This window comes from Amphiprion ocellaris, chromosome 14 (genome assembly GCF_022539595.1).
Source record: "Amphiprion ocellaris isolate individual 3 ecotype Okinawa chromosome 14, ASM2253959v1, whole genome shotgun sequence".
In the NCBI taxonomy this organism is placed as follows: domain Eukaryota; kingdom Metazoa; phylum Chordata; class Actinopteri; family Pomacentridae; genus Amphiprion; species Amphiprion ocellaris.
Genome location: NC_072779.1, coordinates 6,535,764 through 6,557,253, shown reverse-complemented (window position 1 = coordinate 6,557,253; position 21,490 = coordinate 6,535,764). Strand labels below are relative to the sequence as shown.

The window sequence follows — 21,490 nt, the reverse complement described above, 5'->3', positions numbered from 1 at the left end:
CTTCAACTAATGTGTTTCTTAGTCATAATTTTCAGAGCCATTTCTATATCCAGCAGTTTTGCCTTCATCGAAATCGCTTTGGTCTTCACACCTGCCTTTTTCTGCCACTTTCAACATGTTAAGTAAGGCAGCCAACTGTTCTCTTACCGTCTGACATATCCCAGACCTTGATAGGTGCCATTGTTATGAGATAACCAATCATCTGTGAGTAGTCATAATGTTTTGGCTCACTGGTGTGTATGCATTTCTGTGACTAAACAGATCATCTTTGGAGAAAAAAAACAGTGCCCACCTCCGATGTCAGGCCTGAGTTTGTTGTCATATCCATCTAGTAGGCTGTTTAAGATGTGCGTGACGTCACTCTCGTACACTTTGGGAGTCAGCACCCACGTCTTGTTAGACGCCTCGTCATCATCATCAGTCTGGAGGGAGCTGCAGGGAGCAGAGAGGAGAAAAAAAGGCATGCAATCAATAATTTCTCTTGAAAGGAGAGCAAGCAGTTTCTTCCCCAGTGTGCTCTGTGTTTTTTACACAGAAATATTTGGAGATGAGAGAGACAGCAGGGGAAAAGGCTTTTTAAGATCTCAATCCAAGGTTAGGATTGAAATCTTCCTTTTCTGTGTCATTTCGGTTATTTCTTGCGGAACAATGCTGTTGCATCACCAGAAAAATGCTAATGTGAGAGACAGAAAAGAGTGAAATCAACTGTGGTACACATTCAGTGCAGAAATTGTAATTTTTACTGTGAGATGTCTAACTTCACAGAGAAAGGCATTGTGCAGAGCTATATTGTAATTCACAAAACATATCTTCCTTGTTTGAGTTAGATTCATATTCTAATCACATATTTTGAACTTAATCCACATCTTGGATATTGAAGGGCACAGTGTTTTGATTTTAAAAAAAACAAAAAAAAAAACACCAGCATTTCAAGACCACCATGCATTGAGGTCACATCAGAGTACAAACAAACTGCATGTTTTCTGATGTTTGATGTGAAAATTAGATGAAAGGGCTGAACTTATTTGCTTCAGATCTTTGCATTCCCTTTATGAAGATGATGTCTAGGTTTTTTTTATTCAGAATCCTGCGGTTCTCAGTCATGCTGGTGCCACTTGATTCAAAACCAACAATAGCACAAAGCAATCACAGCCTCAGAATGACACAAGGCTCCCACGCATACACACATCTAACATGAAAGTGTATAGTATATGACAGATAGTATCATTCATGTGGCACATGGCTTTAATCATTAATTTTCTCCTCCTGGAAGCCTTGTACACATGGTCTAACCATTGAGAGATGATGCTAATGTTTGAAGTAATGTGGTTAGAAAGTCAGCAACCTCACCAGTAAATGTAAACTCACCGTAGCTTAGACAGCTGTAATAATTAATCCTAAGAACACATGAATTTCTCCTTTAATGAGGATAAAAATAAGTTAAGTCATGACCACTCATTCAAAGTGAGGTGATGTTTAGTCTTTTGTTTTCTTCCGTCCAGATGGCCAGCTTGCCAGCTTGCCCAAAAATCTGTGCGATGGAGCTTCTCGGGGGAGAGAAAGTGAAAATCTGACAAAATGCCATCAAGTCAATCACAGTAACCTCCAATAAACCTGTTTAATGTGAGGTATATCAAAACAATGGATACACAATCACAAATTTACATTTCATTAAAAATTCTGACAAACTCTTTGTTCATTTCACAGCTTTGTCCCAGCACCTACGTCACTCAAAAGCCACATGCCACTTTCTTCGTGACTAAGTGCTGATTGAGCACACTGGTTTTCTCAATAACAAAATAAGACCTGAACTCAAAGTACCAGCTTTCAATACTGCAAAAAGTAATAGTTAACTATCAGAGGGACACACAAATGAAATTTCAGACTCTTCCCTTCCTTCCCACACCCCCAACCCCAACTCCAACCACATAATAATCAAATAAGCAAGTGTAAGAAACGCATCCATTCTCACTGCCAGACCCAGAGTTTGAAATACAGCCCCAGCAATCACATTTAATAAAAACGCTAAAGCTCTCCTTCAATTTTCAATTCGGCGACTTTACGAAAATAATGAATAAAATCCAAGATGGCAGAGTTAAGGAACTTGATGGCAGACATGTTTGTTGTATTAAAAAAAGAGGGTTTTATGGCCCTCAAGCTTCTGTGAAAACAGGAGAAGACAAGCCAATTTTCAGTTTACTTCCTCGCCTCAGATGTCTCAAACTGAAAGGATAATGATATCTCAGGAGCCCCCCGACCACAACTACCACCACCGCCAAGCTGTAAATTTTTCTTCTGCTCTCCCACAGAAAAGTATGATATTGGTAAATTATCTGTCTAAAAGGAAGGCTTATTCATTGTTATATTAGTTTTTTTTCTCAGTTTTGACACATGAATAGCAGATGGAAGCATGTGATCTCCAGTAATAATGTATTTTGGGCAATTAATATGTTGACAACTTCCTGCAGTGGAGCAGGACTTTGTCAGAAGACAACATAAAGCTGTCTGCAATGAAAGACTGGGTCTGTACTGCTCGCGGGCAGGGTGGTGTGTGCGTGACAGAAGTAGAAGAACATGACGAAAGCACACACATGAAGTATTTATGGTAGTGAAAAGTACTGTGGGCCACATTAACCTGCATGCTCAATCTTTTTATTAAGTTTGTGCTCATATAATCTGTACATAAATAGTGTGTGAGTCAGTAAAGCAGCCATTTATTATGCAGTCAGCGTCTCCTACTGCCCTCCAGATGTTTTGTGCACAAGGGGAGAGTTTAGAAAAGTATGGTTTAGTGACTGGATATTCCTGAGATTAGCGACCTTGTAAGAAGGTTAAAGAAGGTTTGTGGAATTACTGCAAAACAACCATACAAATGCCTAAAGAATTGGAAAACTTATGGGGTGATAATAATGATTCAAGAGAGAATTTTCTACAAATTTATCTTGATGTAACAACTGTACATCACATATGCATATACACATCAAATTGTATTAAAATAAATGTGGAATTCTTCATGTATACCTTCCACTACAGTGTAAATGCATTTAATTGAATTTAAACCTTCAGTTTATTCAGTATATTCTTCACATTTTGGTTTGAGTCCTTTTCATAACATTTTAAGTGAAACTGGCAGTGCATTGTTAATTGCAATTGAAGTTGAAAATTTGATTTGTGCATTTTCGTGTTTTAAAAATACTTCTTGTTTTAGAGCAAGTTATTAGGATTTGTGAAAAAGAAAAGGGCAGAGTAATAACCAATGTGAAATCAACCCTATAATCCATATCTGCTTTTATCTATTAGGTCTCTTACATGCATATGAATTAAAGATGAAGTCTGCAGTTCTAGAGAGAGATTGTTGATACATTGTGCACAAACGTGTACAGGACATGCTGGAATCAGTCCGAGCCACTTTGTTTCCCAATTACAGAGCCAGAACTGTGTATAAACACCAGATTTTGCACACAGTGAACGGACAGCTAGCACACCACGAGGAGATATTCACTGAATGTGACAAAAAAGTGTCTTGGATTAGAATACTTCACCTTTAACACAAGGCATTTTCTAAGAACCACATGCAAGCTGTGCCTGAGATGACAGAGAGCTTGCACTTTTGGCTGTTTGGTTAAAAAAATAAGAATAAAATACCCATTTGTATTTGCAGATAGTGATAGATTTGGAAAGTAGATGAATAGATAGATGCAGATAGGGTGACAGATTCCAACAAATAAGTGTTTGGAGTTTCAGTTGTGTTTAATCCTCAAGCCATCGGAGACCCGGCCAACAACCGAGCCAGCAGCACAAAAGAGCAACCTTGAAATAGTTGTGGGCTTTCAGCAAGGCTTTAGAGCAAAGAGAAGAAAAGACACTTCTGAATGAAATAATAAAGCATCAGAGATGGAGGAGGAAAAAAACACTGTTTCCATGGTAAAACTCAAGGATAGAAGCCCTGATAGCTTTCTCTTGTTCTTATGCTGGGTGTGACAAATAATGTTTTGACCAGCAGTCTTCTTTAGACTGCCATTAAGTGCCATCCATCTCTGCCCTAACACTGGTACCTAAAGCATTAACTCTTAATTATTCTACTTAGGGGAGACCTTTTAGATAGGCCTTATTAAGATAGATAGATAGATACATAGAGAGATACATAGAGAGATAACAAGGCTGAAAATCTGCAGTTTTTCATTTTGCTGCAATTTTATCATCTATATTCATCTCGCAGAGTATCTCTGTGTATATGGAAATGTTCCAAACACGAGCAGATCAAAGGAAGAGCCATGTGTTCTCCACTGCAGGCAGATCTGAGGGTTTGCCTACTAATTCGGTACCTGAAGGTCCACAGAGAGTCCTGCGCCAGTGCGTGCACATGTGTTCTGAATGTGTGTGTATTTGTGTTTAGATGTATGCATATGGAAGTCTGTGGCTGCGCATGGAGCGATGGTAATAATGAGAATACTGGAGTTGGATCTCAATTAAAATCTCAGGTTTGGGCACCAGAGAACTGCCCTCTTTGGCCTCTGCAGTTTCACAAATTCATAAGAAGGTCTGAGGAGGGTGATGATTGCAATATCAGCTATGGAAACAGCCATGAGCCCACCGCATGGAGTTCCTTTGAGCTATGATTTTTGTCTGTTTCAAACTGTAGCTAATAAAGGAGCCAAATCTAATGAACCTTCATGCTCATTATTGCTCAGTATTAGATTGGTCTTGCACCTTTGGCAACAACACAACAAACCACTTTTGCACATCACGTTGTTGCTCCAATCCTCCTTCCTTCAACTCCACTTTTCATAAAAGCAAATAACACAATACAATGTCGCCCTTTGTACTAATGAGCAAAAATGCGATTATTTGAAGTGAACCTAAATTGTACTTCTGCTTAATTAGTCAGGCTGCCAATTTGCACAAAATGAATGCAAGTTATGGTAGTCGCATACAGGGATGTTAACAGCCAATTAGTAGGACTCTGTCAGCCTGCTCTACTTAACAGACTTCTAGCACAGGCAAACCAGTCCATTTGCAAGCTTAACTCAGTCCAGTGAAAACCAGATCACATAGATTAGCTCCTATTGGCATGCAAGGCTGACTTGGTTCTGTCAGCAGGTAAATACAATGAGACATCAGGCCAGTGTGTAATAGTGCCAGTACCTAGTTAAACACTCAGTCGGAGGCTTTTTCTACAACTTAAGAGTGAGCTTGTAATGACATATATCACAACTGAAATACTGCCTTATATGTGGTGTAAACAAACCCTTAAATGCAAAATACATTATTAATGAATACTGAAATTTGTGGATTACAAGGCATGTCAGTGAGTAAGAGAGCGATACCAGGGTCTAAAATTAGTATTTTTTTAAACTCTTTGAAGCTGTATGTCAACAGGGATGTGGCTGTCAGTCCAAATTGAACACATTAATTGTCTAGTAATAAATTACTCCATGCATCTCTAAAAGCAGGTCATAAATATTACCACGGATGGAATGAACACACTACTACTGCACACTACTTTTAGAAATATCCTCTGTTTATTAGGGTATATTTCTATCCTTAAAATAGAAATGCACAAACCCTTCTGGATTTAGAACAGCCCAAAAGATCTATATTCACCCACAGAATCCCTTAGAATAAAGACAGAACTCTTGGAGAGACAGCAGGAATGACCATCATGAAAAGAACGAGCTGAGAAACAAGGCATGCTGCGTTCCAGTCGCCATGACAGGTTCATTGTGATACTTCCTCGGCTGAGTAAATGGGAATAATCACTGCTGTTGTTAATTTAAACTCTCCTATTGGAAACTGCTCTGACCTTAATACTCCCTGGGTGATGAATATGACAGAGCATCTCAGTTAAAAGCAAGAGGGAGCGTTGAGCTTTGTCTGTCATGTCCTTGTCAAACCGTCTTCACCAGAGGGAAAAGGACGCTCTGTATGCTATCCACTGCATTTTTAAGAATTCTGACATACAAATACATATGATTGTCATTATAGGATACATGACAGTTTGTCAAAAGTCACAGCTTGTTCCAGTTGACAAGAGGCAGATAGTGTGTGACAGCTTGATGGAGTCAAATGTGCTGGAGATTTACTGCACTTGTTCAAATTAGCAAACTGATGAGAAACGATGTTTGGGGAAAACTGGAATGCAAAAAATGGCAGGTTAGACCCCATAGCTAATTTATAAAACCGTTTTGTCGTGCCCATAGCATATCTGGATAGTTTAAGTCAGAAAATCCACCAATAACATCAAATGGAAACTGTTTTCATAAGTAACTTCAGTCACTTTGGTATCATCTGTTTCATGTCAAATATTTACATGACAACTGCAGATAACTGTGTAGGAGTATTTACTGTTGGCAAGGTATCCTGCTTGTTTGTTACTTGTTTATTTGCTCCTGTAGCTGTTGTATTGTATTTCTCTTAAGCCGCAGCTACAGGTAGCATTGTATTGCTTTTGTTATCTGAAAAATCCTGCACTGCTGAATACATAGCATTAGCTTTTTTCATGTTCAAGCCCCATATATTTACAATTCCAAATCTCCAGCAATTCCAAGGTGTGAGGTCTCAAGACTCTGAAAGATTTAAAGAAAACACCCTGCACTGAGGACTTTCTACTACCCCGCTGCACCTAAAAGTGGTGTGGTTTCAATTTATTCTGTAAGAAAGTAAGAAATATGTTGTTATTCGGCTGACATAGCAAGAGAAATCTATTCATTGTTTGATATCATCAGATTTGAAGCTTTTAGTGATTTTGATTTTAAAAATAATACAAATTAGTGGGAAAAACTTGACAGCAATATTCAAATGTAATTTATTGTAACATCCAGAGTCCATACATTGGTTTCTATTCATTTATGAGGACCTGGATAGCAACTGGTCACGAAATTGTAACTCAACTCATTAAAGCAATTGGCTAATGCTCAAATTACATCTTGCACATCCTTAAACTTAGGAAAACTGCTTTCAGCTTTTCTGCTGCACACAATTGGAACATTTTGCACCAAAAATCAAAGCTTGCCACAACTGGTCAGTGTAAATCTGTGGCCACAGACTACACTGCTTTGAATTTAAACTGTTTCTAACAGTGTTATACTGTTTAGTTTTTTCGTTGATTGATGGCTAATTATTCTGTTGACTGCACTCTCAACACCACTGTAAATGCCTTCAATAATTCTTTGAGGTCTAAATTATGGTTAAATGAAGGAAAAATCTTACTCCATGTTTATCAAACCAATATGAAAGTATTCTGGAATAGTTATAAGAATAAATTAGTGTTAAAATGTCGTAGCATAGTGGTAATAAATTCCATCCACCATCTAAAATGCTGGAACAGCACCAATCCACCACACCTTGCTCACTATGACATCACTTCCTCCTGTCAAGGCCCTGTTCCCATCATGCACAGCTTTTCTGGGGGATCAAGGACCTACAACCTAATTACCACCTGATGGGAAAAAATATGCCAAAACATTTCCAACAAAATTCTCTCCATTTGTGCCAAAGCCTGGATGCTGTGGTTCCTTTGATCTGTACATTGACTGTGCACTGGGGGTTAACTTATTGCGATGCGGTTTGACATCACTCCACGTATTTAATTCCAATGAGTCACAAAGTAGCATAGATTACTGAAAGCATGCAGAGACCTTGAGAGAATATCTTACGCAAGAGTTTTCATACATGAATCGTAAAGGACTCCCAGTGATCAGCGGCTGCATGTTTATTATTCTACCATAAACTTGCTTGTAAAACACTGGGAGGCCTTTAATGTGACCTTTACACGTGTGTTTACATCATTTGTTTGTGTTGTGTTTCTTCAAATTGAGCCCAAATGCCCCTTGCCTCACTTCATGTTCCCTCACACACAACTTCCATAAGCAGATCTCTTTATTTCTGCGTGGCAAAAGAGGGGGAGCAGTGTTTACTCAAGCATATTGCAAACGTTGCTTGTGCATACGATTAGGAAGGCCTGACAACAATGTAGGGGCTTGGACAGAGGAGCCCTGAGGGTTTTTGCGATCAGCATGACGGTGATTGAACGTCGGCTGATTTGTCTGCCTCCATTTTTCACCCTCCAGCAGCACAAAACGGTGCGAGGAGCCCGAACCGTCCTCTACTGTTCTTATCTCCCCACACTGGAATGAAGTCTTCACGGGGAGCTTTAAACACATCTGCGCTTCACTTTTAACAGAAATCCTTTTTTTCTCTCTCTCTCTCTCTCTGTGTGTGTGTGTGTGTGTGTGTGTGTGTGTGTGTGTGTGTGTTCAGCACTAAAAATGAAAAAAGAGTCCATATGTGCTGTCCTCATCCGTATTGTGCCTTACACTTGTATCCTCTGTGTTTGTCTGCCATTTTGAAAAGCTTTTTTTATCTATATTTTTCAAATACGTGGGATTTTCTCACGCATGCATCCTCTAAGTTAGCACAAACGACTGTTGTTTGTTTGTTTTTTTTTATATAGATTTCCTGCTCGGCCCTCATCCGACACACGCGTTCATTAACGAGGCTTTGACTCTTCTTAGAATAGACTTGATCCTTGAAGACAGCTTAGCAGAGACTAGATGTAGCCTTAGCTTCACTCAACTTAGCCTGCCCCCTATGCTATTTCTAACGTGGGACAGATTGGAACAGATTCTGAGCAAATCGTCTTGTTTTGGGAATATTTATCAGCAAAAAAATACTAAATAAATAAACAGTACACAACCCACAGTGGGATATTTACGGAGCTGACCGTCGTTTTGTGGAAAAATAATAGTGATGGCACGATAAATCCAAGCGATGCATGTGTCGCTGTGGATTTTTTAATAGAATAATATCCCACTTCTGATCAGAATTCTACATATGATGTGTCTATCCAGGTTTTCAACGTCCCCCTCTCACCGCTCAGGATCCCACTAATAGCAGGCTGGCTTCAGAAAGGGAGACCCCGCAATATTATGTGCTGCTAAAACCAAAAATTCGCTCCCCACACACACACAATCACGGTTTTGGCGATGAAATAACGCGTAAAAATCTTACCTTGTGGAGAGATTAACGACAATAAACACCCAGAGAAACAGCTTCATGGGGAGGGAAGGCTTCGCCATTGCTATCGAGCATTTGAAGGCTGATTTTGGCGAAGCCGTCATCACCGTCTTCGTTTCCTCTTTCTTGCAGATGGACGTGTCCGTCTATTTACTGTGTTTCCTCTCTACGATACATTACGCGCGTTAGCAGGAGCGGTTCGGCGAATGTCGACGCGAGGCGGACGCGCGCTGAAGCGAAATCGGGCTCCAACAAAATAAAATAAAAGCCGAATGGAAGCGAATGAGAAAGCTCGGTTTCGTATCGCCCGTCTGTTTTTTCTCTCTCTCTGTCTTTTTGGCGTGCCTGCTGCCGATTCGACAGCCTAGCAGGGGCCTACAAAGCTGCCACAAAACAACGCAGCCCCAGGTAATAAGCTACTCCAATAGCGAGCAGCCGAGAAAAGCAGCGGAGCCTCAGTCTGAATGCAGATTAACACTGGGGTCAGAGAGGAACTGATGCACGTTGCTGCAGCACGGATCAACACATGCGTGGTTTCACCAAGCGGAAGCACCGAGCCTTTCTACACTATTCTGTAGAGTCATTTATATCTAAATTGCTTTACCCCCTAAAAGTACACATGTATTGATATCACAAAATGTAATTGCAGTATCACGTGTTACTTATATATATAATCCATAGATTGGAATTTGTTTTTGTAAGTTCTGGAATGTTTAAGGTAACTTGATGCTGTTGATTTAGAAGGGGTCCCTATGACTAGAGGGTTGATGGATCATTGGGGCTCTAATAATAATAGACATCATATGTTACATTTTCATAAACAACCACAAACCTATATAAGTGAGCTCATAATGTTATTTTAGAAGAGTAATATTGGCTGAGAATTCTCCATCGGGCAATCTATGCTGCCTGATCAGATGTCTTCTTTGTAATAAAGTTATTATTATATAAAAAGGTGGTGTCAGTGGACATTTCTGCTTCACTTGCACATCATAGATGTCTGAGAAATGCCATAATATTTATGTATTATTAAATTGTATCCATTCTCTTTAACATGGGGGAATAAGCAAATATGTCAACGTCTCTACTGGTCTACCTATCATCTATGTTTGGGTTTTGTTATCTGATCATTGTCTTTTAAAGCCATATCTGACCAGGGTGTGAATAACTGACTGGATGAGAATGTGTCAATAAGTAATTAGTTCAAAAACTTTATGTGCTCTACAGGCTAAATTTCATTATTTTCTAACTAGAGCAGTAGAAATTAGTCTGAAAACAAGATCATTTGGATGCTGTGTTAGTATTTTTTGTTCAGAGGGAGAGAGAGGGGGAGGGATGGATAAATGGATGGATTCAAATTATATATATTTTTTGAAAATAATATACAGTATTTACATTTTTAAAATTGTCATTATCTCCCAAAGTATCATTAAACAAATGAGGTGAAGGTGGGGTCCCTCAGAGGATAATAGGAAATGTGGCACAAATACACAATCCTCTGGTGTTACTAACCAAAAGGAAGGCTATATGACTGTAACTTCTCATCATCCTTCACTGACAGAGCAGACAGAAAAAAAGTCAATTTCTAAGTAAATACACAAATAATTACCGGTGAAGTGTTGGTGTGTATGTGTGTGAGCTCCCTGATGCCTGCAAATCTACTTCTTTCGAAGGAGCCACAGGCATGTCTATGCCAATCACTCTTCCAGCACCATGGACAGCGCCATTAGTTCCAGCTGCATTACAAACCACCAATCAGCACCAAGGACAGCTCCACTCAGCTGTTTGCTGCTTAACTCTGAGAAATACTGACTCGCATGGCCCAGTGGATTTAGCAGAGAAAGAAAATGAATAAATGCAGTCTTTTCCAAAATGGAGCCCAGAAGTCTGAATACTTTACTGCACTGCTTCTTTTATATGTTAATTGATTGATTGATTGAATGAGGTTAAGTAGGAACTCAGCCCATGCCAGATGATATGTTTATATTTAGGAAGCATACACAATTCTTCTATGATATATTTGGTTTTCCAAGGCTTTTGTCATATTTTGAACCCTTTCCAGGAAGTATTCTGTGGTTTTCATTGCCATTCGTGAGGTGTACTGGTACCCATTTCAACATCCTTATGTAAGTATGCTAATGCCCCTGCTTTGGTGGGGCGTAACTTCTTCTCAAGGACTCCTTGAACGGAAGTTTGAGGGGAAAAAAAGTGTTCATGCGCTAAAATACAAATGGTAGCCTGTCCCCAACTGCCTCATAAATTATTTTGATACTGCTGTTACAGTTTGCAGTATCTCTCTCTGTGTTCTCTTCTTGTCAAGCTTTCCCCATCTATTCAGACACAGACACTCCCACACACATTGCTTGGATGACAAGTCTCAATTTTCTGTAAGATTTTCCTTCAGGTGGAGCAGAGATATAGAAAGGTAAATGGATAAATAAAACACGAGCACACAGGGTAAAACTGGTGCCTGCTTCGGCTGTGTTTGTGATGGAAATGACGTGATCAAAGTAGGTCATGTGTTCTCATCAGCGTTGTTTTGTCTGCTGCTTTGACTGACATGACACTTTCATCTGGCAAGTTTCAGTGTTCTCCTGCACATATGCTGAAGAAATCTTTCATCTGACTTACATTTCTCTTTCTTTACTGTATGCTGTTTGCAGTGAAAGTTGGAAAGCAGCACGATGATACAGTATTGCTTAAACAAGACAATGTAGAATATATTAGTATATTTCTTCTTCCTCACTGGATGTACAGGATGTTTTCTTTTTGGCATTATTTTTGTCCCAATTCAGAAAAACAATTAAGTTTATTTGAAATGAATACCTTCCAGCATGAAAGTGAATGTTAAAGCTGAATTTAAAAATAAATAAGTGCCAGGAAGAGTGGCAGGTGCAGTTGAAACAAGCAGGTGCTTGCAGAGTCATTGTCTTGTCATGGCACATTAGTCCAAATTCCCTCCTGAACATTTATTCCACAGACCTACAGGCAATGAACATGTTGCACTATCCTTTTTACAGTCCCACGAGGCTTTATCCATACTGGGCTGTGGTGCTGTATTTTTCACATGTTCGTGGCTTATAAACTCATTCATTCAGAATGATAATAATCCATTGTCTGGTTCCAGTTCTTAAACATCACTTATTAAAATTTGACTGTGGCAATCAACACTGATTGCAGCTGGTACCACCTAAGTGTGGCATGCATGGAAGATGAGGTGTATCTGATTTGAAAACGCCATCATGTGTTTATTTGTGGCAAGTGAGGCTCCATGTAGGTTAATCATCTTAAGAAAATTGACAGATGCTTCATCAGCCATGCAGTACCTCTCCAAGCTGAGTGAACCAGCACCCTCCGCTGATTAAAGTTTGGAGAGGAAATCTCTTGCCATGTTTAATACACACTCCTAAAACCAGTTTGCAGTGCACTTCCCTGGCCACACTGTCCCACCTATTTCACAAGTTAAACATGAAAGTCTTGAATATGATTGGCTGTGTTTATTTCATGGTTTTAGTGCCTTTTTGGTAGTTTTTTCTTCATATCATTTTATAAATGTAGTCACGCAGGCCGAAGTTGTCACAGACTATAAATTAAGCTGGTTTAGCATGCACACACATTTACACAGCCCATAATATTTGGTCCCCAGGGACACATATCACTCTCTGCAATGAGGGTGGCCAGAGACTCTGGTCATGCAGGCCTTGACCCAAGCATCAACATCAAAGGTACTAGTTAGCAGTCGGAGGTATTGATCTAACTAAGATGGAAGAGGTCATTTAGATAAATGCTATTGTGCTAAATGGCCTCTAAGGTTTACCGACTAATTAACTCAAAAGGAGATGGATTTATTTTACTAATGGAAGACAAACACCCTTGGTTGATGATAAGATGCATAATTTAAAAAAAGGGTGTAAGAATAAAGGGATGAACTGTTGTTTTGCGGTTTTCCGTCATAATATCTATTTTCTGTTATGATGAGCATTTATCATGATACAAGGCAGCCAGTAATATCCTTGACTCTCTTTTTCATACTGTCTCGCACACAGACAGAGATATCAGGTTGGATCCATTTGGTTCAGTAGTCACAGCAGAAATTTGCGCCAAATTGGCGCATCCCCCATATCATGGAGGCACCTGAGCTCTCATGCACTGACCTACCTCCAGAAACCTATTTATCTTTGTGTGTTTCTACCCTTATGAATATGCATGCCGGTAGTTGTCGTTGCTGACATACATTTCTTATAGGGCCCCTCACTGACACAGAAAATTAATGTTACACAGCTGTATTAGAAAAACACAATCCCAAGATTATGATGAGCAAAAATGAGCATCTGACTGTAGTTAAATGGTGCAAGTATGAAATTTATTGACTGTTTTTACAAGACGGCACAATATGAATAACAGCAGTCTGTTAAAATGCATCCAGGCTTTTCATATTTTTTTTTTGTAATCAAACAGATAGGGTACATTATGGGCATTGACAGGGCTGGCATGTGAAGGCTTAGTTTAGTGACTTGTCTGCTTAAAAAACTTCAATAATGATTTCATCTTTAATGCCGCCCATTCTCTCTCCAGACAGAGTGGCATGTGTGAGTCTGGCTGTGATAATGTGTTGTGTCATCTTTAGATAAGAGCTGGGGGAGGTATAGCCTTCTATAATGGCAACACTGAACACACAGATGCCCAGTTTCACTATCATTCCAGTTTTACAACCCACACATATGCTGTCACAGCCCCACTGGGTTAGCATCAAGCTGTGGGAGCAGAATGATCCACTGTATGCACTATTGGATATGAGAAGCAGTCTGGTACTCGGATCGAACTGATGTAACGTCAGAAACAAAAATCAAAGTAGGAGAAAAGCATACACGACAAATTTTAAAGCTTGTTTATATGCAGGTATCACTGTAGATTATGCAGCAGCCATGACAGAAAAAAAGAAAAAAAAACTTTGAAAGTTAAAAAGGGAAGAACCACTATTAAGTCCAGAAGTCCAGGTGGCCTGTTTTATTAAACTTTCCAAATGTGCAAACACATTCTTCCTGAGAGCTTTTGGACATGAACATGAGAAAGCACTCTGTGGTCTGACATTACTAAAAGTTTTAAACCACATCTTCAAAGCGGCCACACTGGAAACCACCTTGTCCCTATAATTATATTCAGGTCAACTGACACTGCCCTTTCAGTTTACTCTCCTGTTATATTATGCAATTTTCCTTAAAACACATCTGTATTAAACCACAGTTGCAAATTGCTCCTTTATCAGCGTGTTATACTGTGTCATTTGGTGCTTTCTTTCTGCTGATTTAATCAGGGCCCTTGTTAATTGTGACATCTCTGCAACTCTTGATTTGCTGCAGTTTACTTTTACCTTCATGCTGATTATGGTTTTGTCATAATTTATGCATTGTGTTAATTCACACCACGGGCCACAAACAAACCAAGTAAACTTTATTGTCTGAATAGAAGGAACATGTGTTTTGTTTATTTATCCTACCATTACCCCTACCTTACCCCTACCATTCTGGTTATTTTTACATCTTTAATGTAATTTCTTATCAGAGGTTTGCAGCAGAACAACACCACATTATCACAAGAATAGGTTAAATGCAAGATGCCAGCAACTGCCTCAGAGTGATCAGGCAGCCGCAGAGCGTTTGAACTGTTTCAGATTTGTGGGAACTCAGATCTGTCAATCTGAAGGGGGCACAGACCACCAAATCAATCACTACTCAGGCATGAGAAGCACAGCTAAGTGGGCTTTTGCTCTCATGCTGTTTGCATTTAACCTGGAAAACTGTGGATTTTGTTTGAATCATGGCTGGATTTTACTCTTAAATAGTGTGTAATAGTGTAAAAATGGCTCTCTGAATAAGCAGATGTGGTGAATGATTTAGATTGTAGGCCAAAGGTAATGTGTTGTTAGGTAGTGCACTTCATTTAAAGCATCGCAAAAATATCTTGATATAAATGATACATTGTTCTTTATAACATGTTTTTTCGTGTATGGGAAACAAATTTTGCTCAAAATATTTGAATATTTTCAGTAAAGTGCTGTTTACTCTACAGTAATCTTGCCATAGGACATAATTTGAGGGTTTAGAAGCTGCTTTACACATTAATAAAATAATGTACCAGATAAAAATCTAATTTAATGTTGCTGAATAGAAAAATCAAAGTGGAAAAAGTGGGAAAATGCAAATATATCTGTGATTTAGGTTTTCAAACTGATAAAAGTTCAAACAGACTATGTATTTGGTTGTGTGTAAACTGTTTTGATCCCATAAACCATCCTTTGTGCAGTGAATGGACTCCACAAACCAGACGGATTATTTATGAATTCAGTTTGCCATAAATCCATAACAGTCAAGCTCAGTTGTGGGCTTTCTGTGAGGCTCGCGCGGGTTCCTGGACTGTGGTTTTACGAGGTGTCTGCCAGCATCTAACCTCTCCAATGTGATTAGGGGGAAATTTAGCTTGCTGATTTCATAGACTCTTTTTATAGTATTTGGTCTGCTTGACGTTAAGCAGGTATAATCTCCACTCCCAAAGGTAGATCACAGGGAGTTTCTGCTTTCAGCTCTGGTATTATTTCTGAGGCTTTTATGTTCTCTTCAGGGCCACAGCTTTATCAAACACACACCACAGTTGAGCCCAAAGTCACTGATGCAGATACTACAGATTGCATATGAGAAGAAAAAATGCCAAACTCAGAGTGGCACAAGTTGCATGCAGAACACTGCCAAATAAGTTAAAACAGAAGGATATTGGAATATGGGGAGTGTTTTTGAGAATATTTCTATGCTAAACCCGTAGGAATTTGTCTATTTTATTTTTCTAAAGCCTCTTTGTGAGGAAAAAAACACAAAAGTGTGAGAAAGCTGCAACACAGAAATGCTTCCATACAAATACACCGAGTGCAAATGCCAAAATATTTATCTGCTTTGGGATGTACTAACAGTGTGATGCATTTTTCTATCAAAACTCAATCTCCCTATCATTACACAACAGTTGCCATCAAGATTAGCTGTTCCCCTGGCAGGATGCGAATGCCTTGAACATTTATGTAGGACTTCTATTGCAGTAGAGACCAACTTCATAATGGAGAAACAAAAACCTTTCGGAAAGTGGCCTTTATGAGAGCACCATGTTCCCTGAATAAAGTTGTTAGCCACATCACTTCAAGTGTTGCTGGTGTTTTCACCTTCAAGTTGGCCTCTCTGTTTCCATCTGTTAAATTTGTAGCTGAAGATGTGCCAGAGCTTTACTCCGTCATCTCAATAATACTAATGTCCTTGCATCCTCCATTCATCACCAGCTTGGGTTTCCAAAAAACTTCCGTAAGCTTTGTCTGAGAATCCATATTTTCTTGTCAGTCCATTTTCTGTTGCGATAAAAATAGCTACTTTGATCAGAGATAATGGGAAGAGCCCTATTGTGGCTGGATGTGTGAGCCGGAATAGAAGGTAGACAGTTGCCATCACTAAATGGACAGTCCCCAGGGATCACTTCACCACCACATCAACCATCAGCTATAAAGTCTTTTACCTTTGTTGTAATGACATCCAAAGCACTGCACCAGAGGAGGAGGAATTTAGTCCATTTAGTCTGGCTGCACTGCTATACATTTGGCGTCCTTTTAGATGCAGAGCATGTCACCTAAGTCATTAAGAAAACAGCAGGAGAACTGATTCTGAAGGTTTATTCCTCACTTTGATAATATTAAAAAGGTTTCCTAATGGTGGCCAAAGGCTGTGACTTAAACTAATGCAGATGGGAGAGCAGAGAACCACATCTTTATTTATGATTTGGCAACACATTGCTGCTAAGGAATATCCTCCTTAACTGAGTTATAAGTCTGGTGAAATTGTATGTGGTTAATGGAGACAATATGACCTTCATATCAAAATAAGATTTCAACCAGTAGAAATGTAATCTCTGAACCCGCAATATGACTTCCTGCTATGATGATTAATCATACATTATTACCTGTAAGGAATAAAGATGAAAGTGTAGCTGTGGCTTTCACTGGAAACAATATTTCCGCAGGGTAGAACAATCACTTTCACTTTGCAATGACATTCAAAAGGACCAGAGAAGAAAAGAGTTACTCTAATTCAGCACAACAGTTTTATTTTTATGAATATGGGGCCTACCTCACATAATCAGCGCAGTACATCTTCACATACCCCAGTGGTTTTTTTAATGCCTTTGATTTAAATTCATTGCGTAGGAGAAAGCTTTATCCGGTGCTCATCACTCTTTTCTGTGTCTCCATTGGGATGCTTACATAACATCTTGTTCAACCCAAGGCCATAGCACTCTGTCCCATTGTGCATAGCAGGCACATCGCTTATTCACAACAACGGTTGATAATTTACTCAGCTGTGCTGTGCTCATGGTGGAGGGGGGCCTCCCGTTTTGTCTCTGCCAAAAAGATACCAACAGCCAGGGCTGACATATCCATAAGGTGCAGTGCCACTAACTGCCTGGAAACACCTCACAAATGGGGAATATGTAGGTTTCTCTGACAGATAACTAAAATTGGGTATTGTTTAAGGGAATTAAAGTGAATAAAATAAAGCACAAAGTGAATAAAATAAAGCACAAACTGAAAACATCTACAAAGGAGACCCTCTATGAACAGAGCTACAAAAGAAAAATATTCTTAACTAGGCTGTGAAACATATGGTGTGCTTCTTGCAGTTATAGGCAGTTACAAAACTCTGCCACTGCTAAGGTTGCAGTTTACATCCACTTCTGTCCAGACTTGATCTTTGACCTTTTGGATAGAAAATGCCATGACTTCAGCAAGCATTTTATCATATTAGACATTTCTTTGAAATTCTTGAGTCATGGCCAAATATGTGTTTTCTAAAGTCACAGTGATTCTTAAATTTGAAGAAGTTCCCTCAGTGCATTCCTCACATGCTGTGTTCAGGAGAATTAGATGTGGTGTGAAGTCTCAGTAACTTTAAGCTTTGACCACCAAAATCTATTTAGTTCATACTTGAGTCCAGGTGAACATATCTGCTATAGTTGTAGAAATAGAATCTGTGCATTTAAGAGATATCATGTTTACCACAATGGGGCAGTTATATAGATGGAGGGATAGACAACTGGAAAACATAATGCAAATGTAACAAAGCTTTACACTTACACAAACTCAGATTTCTATCAAGTTATGTAAAAAGTTATTGCTAGCAATTAGCAGTATTCAGAACTAAACACTTGTGTTCCTTTAAGTAGTGGCTGGTCTTGGTACATTTCTTTTGTAAGGGTATCATTAAAAAGTTTGTGTATGGCCTTGCCCATAAGGCATAGGGGAAAAAAAAACTAAGTTGAATGTAAACCTGCATTCATTGATTATTGTGGTAAAAAAAAAATGCTGCCACTGCAAATGATGCAAGAGAGGAATGCTGGTAATCGTCTAAGTTAGTATACTTGTTTTCTCTCGTAGTGTACTCTCAACGCGGCCGCTTAATCTCTAACGTGACAGCTGCACAAAAAGTTCTTAAACTTTAAAATGCAGCGTGTTAAAGAGTCGCCTTCATGACATTAAAACCTCTGCCTTTAGGCTCAATATACCTCACTAACGCATTTATTTTGCTTTGTACTGCACTCCTCAGATGAATGTATTTACAGAATTTACTTTCCTTTTACTTCTGTTTTGGTTTGCACTAACACTGCAGGTCAATATCTGGCTCATTAGCTGCTTAATGCCCCTCTTTGTTTAACAGTTAAAAACTAACCTGCTGCTTTTGGCCTATAAAATCCAAACAATGTGTTGAAAGACTGTAAAATGCTCCCTGATGCTGAGGACTAAACTAATTATTACTTACTATATCAAATAGTTTTGGCCGTTGTGAGCGTTTTACTTATTCCTCTAGTGCAGGCATGGGCAAACTACGGCCCCCGGGCCACATACGGCCCTTTGGGCTTTTCAAACTGGCCCGCGAAATAATTTGGTCAATATTAGAATTGACGAAATTACAGTAAAGACCACATTCATTTGGCCTTCTCCTGCAGAACCCGGCGTTTCTGTTGACCCCCACTAGATGGCGCACTCCAGACACGAGTGACCTTTGTTGGTTTATTCTCTCTTCTTCTTCTACTTTGCACCTGCATTGAGCTGCAGTAACAAGGAGTGGATCAAAGAAAAGTCGATAGTGAGTGTCGAGTGTTTCAGAAGGAGTGGACTACTAAATATTTTTTTCGCGAAAGTCCGTTCAAAGGCTGTATGTCTTATTTGCAATGACACCGTTGCGGTTTTTAAAGAATACAATATCAGCCGACACTTTTCCACGAAGCATGCTAACTACGCTAGCAACCAGTCAGCACAAGAACGGACAGCTACGGCTCAGAGGTTGGCAGCCAATTTACAGACTCAGCAAAATACTTTTTTCCACAAACTACGATTCAAGAGTCAAGCACGAAGGCAAGTTATTTGCTAGCATTCAAAATAGCAGAGGCTAGCTAGCCTTTCTCCGAAGGGGAGCTTTTGAAAGAAGAGGGGGACGCCAACAACACTGTCCCCACTGAAACTGAATGTGAGTATTGTTTACTTTGTCAGTGATGTCTTTAACATGTAATTCATATTAGTTTGCACAATTTCCATCCATCTGACGCTGGCCTGGCCCATCTGTTGAATTTCAAAACTCAATGTGGCCCCTGAGCCAAAAAGTTTGCCCACCCCTGCTCTAGTGTCTTTACACTACATGCAGAATCAGATCCAGGATTTGTACAACCTGTTAGAGTTGTTTGTACCCACCTGCATTTGTGTAACCAAGCTTGACATTTGTCTGTAAACCTGCTGCACATGTCATCTACCTATGTGTCTTTTACCCTACTCCACTGAGCAATGGGGAGTCTAAGAAAACAGATTCCTCTCTGCTCAGCAGCCTTTAAAGGCCCTGGCGGGAGCCCCAGTCCCACCCTGCTTGCTCTATGAACTCAGACAGCAAAGCTGTAACCGTATGTTGTGTGTCTGAATGAGTTCAGATACTTGGGCTCCTTACAAAATACCACCAATAGAGGTAAAGTCAGCAAACAGAGGTAAGGTTTGCCGATGTGGTTATGTTTAGAGACACACTGGGGACATGACTATAGTTTTGGAAATATGGACAATAGTAAATCTGTCTGCAACCATAGTTAGTGCTAAAAATGACATTGTGTGACAGTAAGAGCAGCATGCTTACAAGTTAATAAATAAAAGAAGTGGAAGAGGTATGAAGAAAGAGCAAATAATAAAAGATCTATGGTTAATAGATCCCCCCCCCAGCAATAAACGATCACATCAGGGAACCCTTCAGCTTTCATATTGTTTCTCTTTAGACATGTCTCAGAATCTATTAAGAATCCTTTGTTTATAAAGCAGCCACATGACTTCTGAATCAGTTGGAGCGCCCTCTTATCTGTTGTCTAATACAAGACCTGTTGCTCATAATTCAGTCTTAGAAACATATTTTTTGAGAGAAAGCAAATGACTTGGGCTGAAAATGATGCATTTGGTGAAAATGTTAAGGAGTCAGCTTTAAGAGTGAACAGTTACAGGTTTTGCATTTATCAGATGAGCAGCTGCAGTCACAAAGTCATTTCACTCTCATTCATAATTCTATAGTTTGTTTGAGGCAAATTCTTTTTAAAAATCCAAATAGAACAATGACTGTTCAAACCAGTGCTACTGACAGATGAGCACAATAAACTGTAACATTATTGTGTAAAACTCTACTAAACAATTTCCATAAATAATATTTCATCTTCAGTTACATATAGAAAATAAATGTTTACAGCAATATAAAATATTCAGAATAAACATGTACCCAGAATTGTATTAAATAGAACAGTAGATGTCCCAGTTATTACTCGTGCTCCTATGCATTAAATACTGCAGGATTTGTATAACTCATAAAAAATGTTTTCAAACAGAATCCACTATAAAATCACATAATTTGTCTTAACAGTGACAAGGAAGAGCATATAAATGTGAGAGGAAAATTCTGTATTTACAAACACGACATGCTTAAATTTTATGTGATTAGGGTTCCGTTTCTTCAGATGCTTGAAAATGGAATAGTGACTCTGCAGTATGGCTGTGCAGAATAACTATCTGGTCTGTTAGAGCTAAATTGCATAAGAGCTCTGAACCAGAAGTTGTGCCCATATCCCAGAAAATAGCCTTAAGCGCTGTCACACTATTCTCAAAGCTGCCCCATCCAAAGCAAAAGGAGCAGCTCCAGGTGCCATTGCCTGATGGCATCAAAGAATAGTTTCGCTCACTTTTTTTTTCTTGTTTACAGATGTAGACTAAATGAACCAAGGTCATAGAGACATTGTCTACAATTAAACATTTCATTCTATCCAGGAATGCTTATAAAGGTTGAAAGATATGTCACAGTGTTTATGTTAGAAGATGATACGGTGGTTTGATGTTGTGGAAGAGCTAGAGACAGAGAGATTTGTTTTAACTTATGTT

The 21,490-nt window shown here is 39.2% G+C and overlaps 1 protein-coding gene across 4 annotated transcripts in view; it reads right to left on the bottom strand.

Annotated features, from left to right (window-relative positions):
* Positions 1 to 9,507, bottom strand: part of gabrg2 (gamma-aminobutyric acid type A receptor subunit gamma2) — a 50,741-nt gene extending 41,234 nt beyond the window's left edge. For 3 of the 4 annotated variants that reach the window (XM_023281367.3, XM_023281368.3, XM_035953397.2), the window contains exons 1-2: positions 9,010 to 9,507; positions 293 to 432 (exon numbers count right to left, since the gene is read on the bottom strand). In XM_023281367.3, coding sequence (XP_023137135.1) covers positions 293 to 432; positions 9,010 to 9,119 — 250 coding nt within the window. In that variant the 5' untranslated portion in view covers positions 9,120 to 9,507. The remainder of the gene's footprint in view (positions 1 to 292; positions 433 to 9,009) is intronic. The other variant, XM_035953398.2, reaches the window with a different exon arrangement.
* Between the last annotated feature and the right edge of the window lie 11,983 nt (positions 9,508 to 21,490).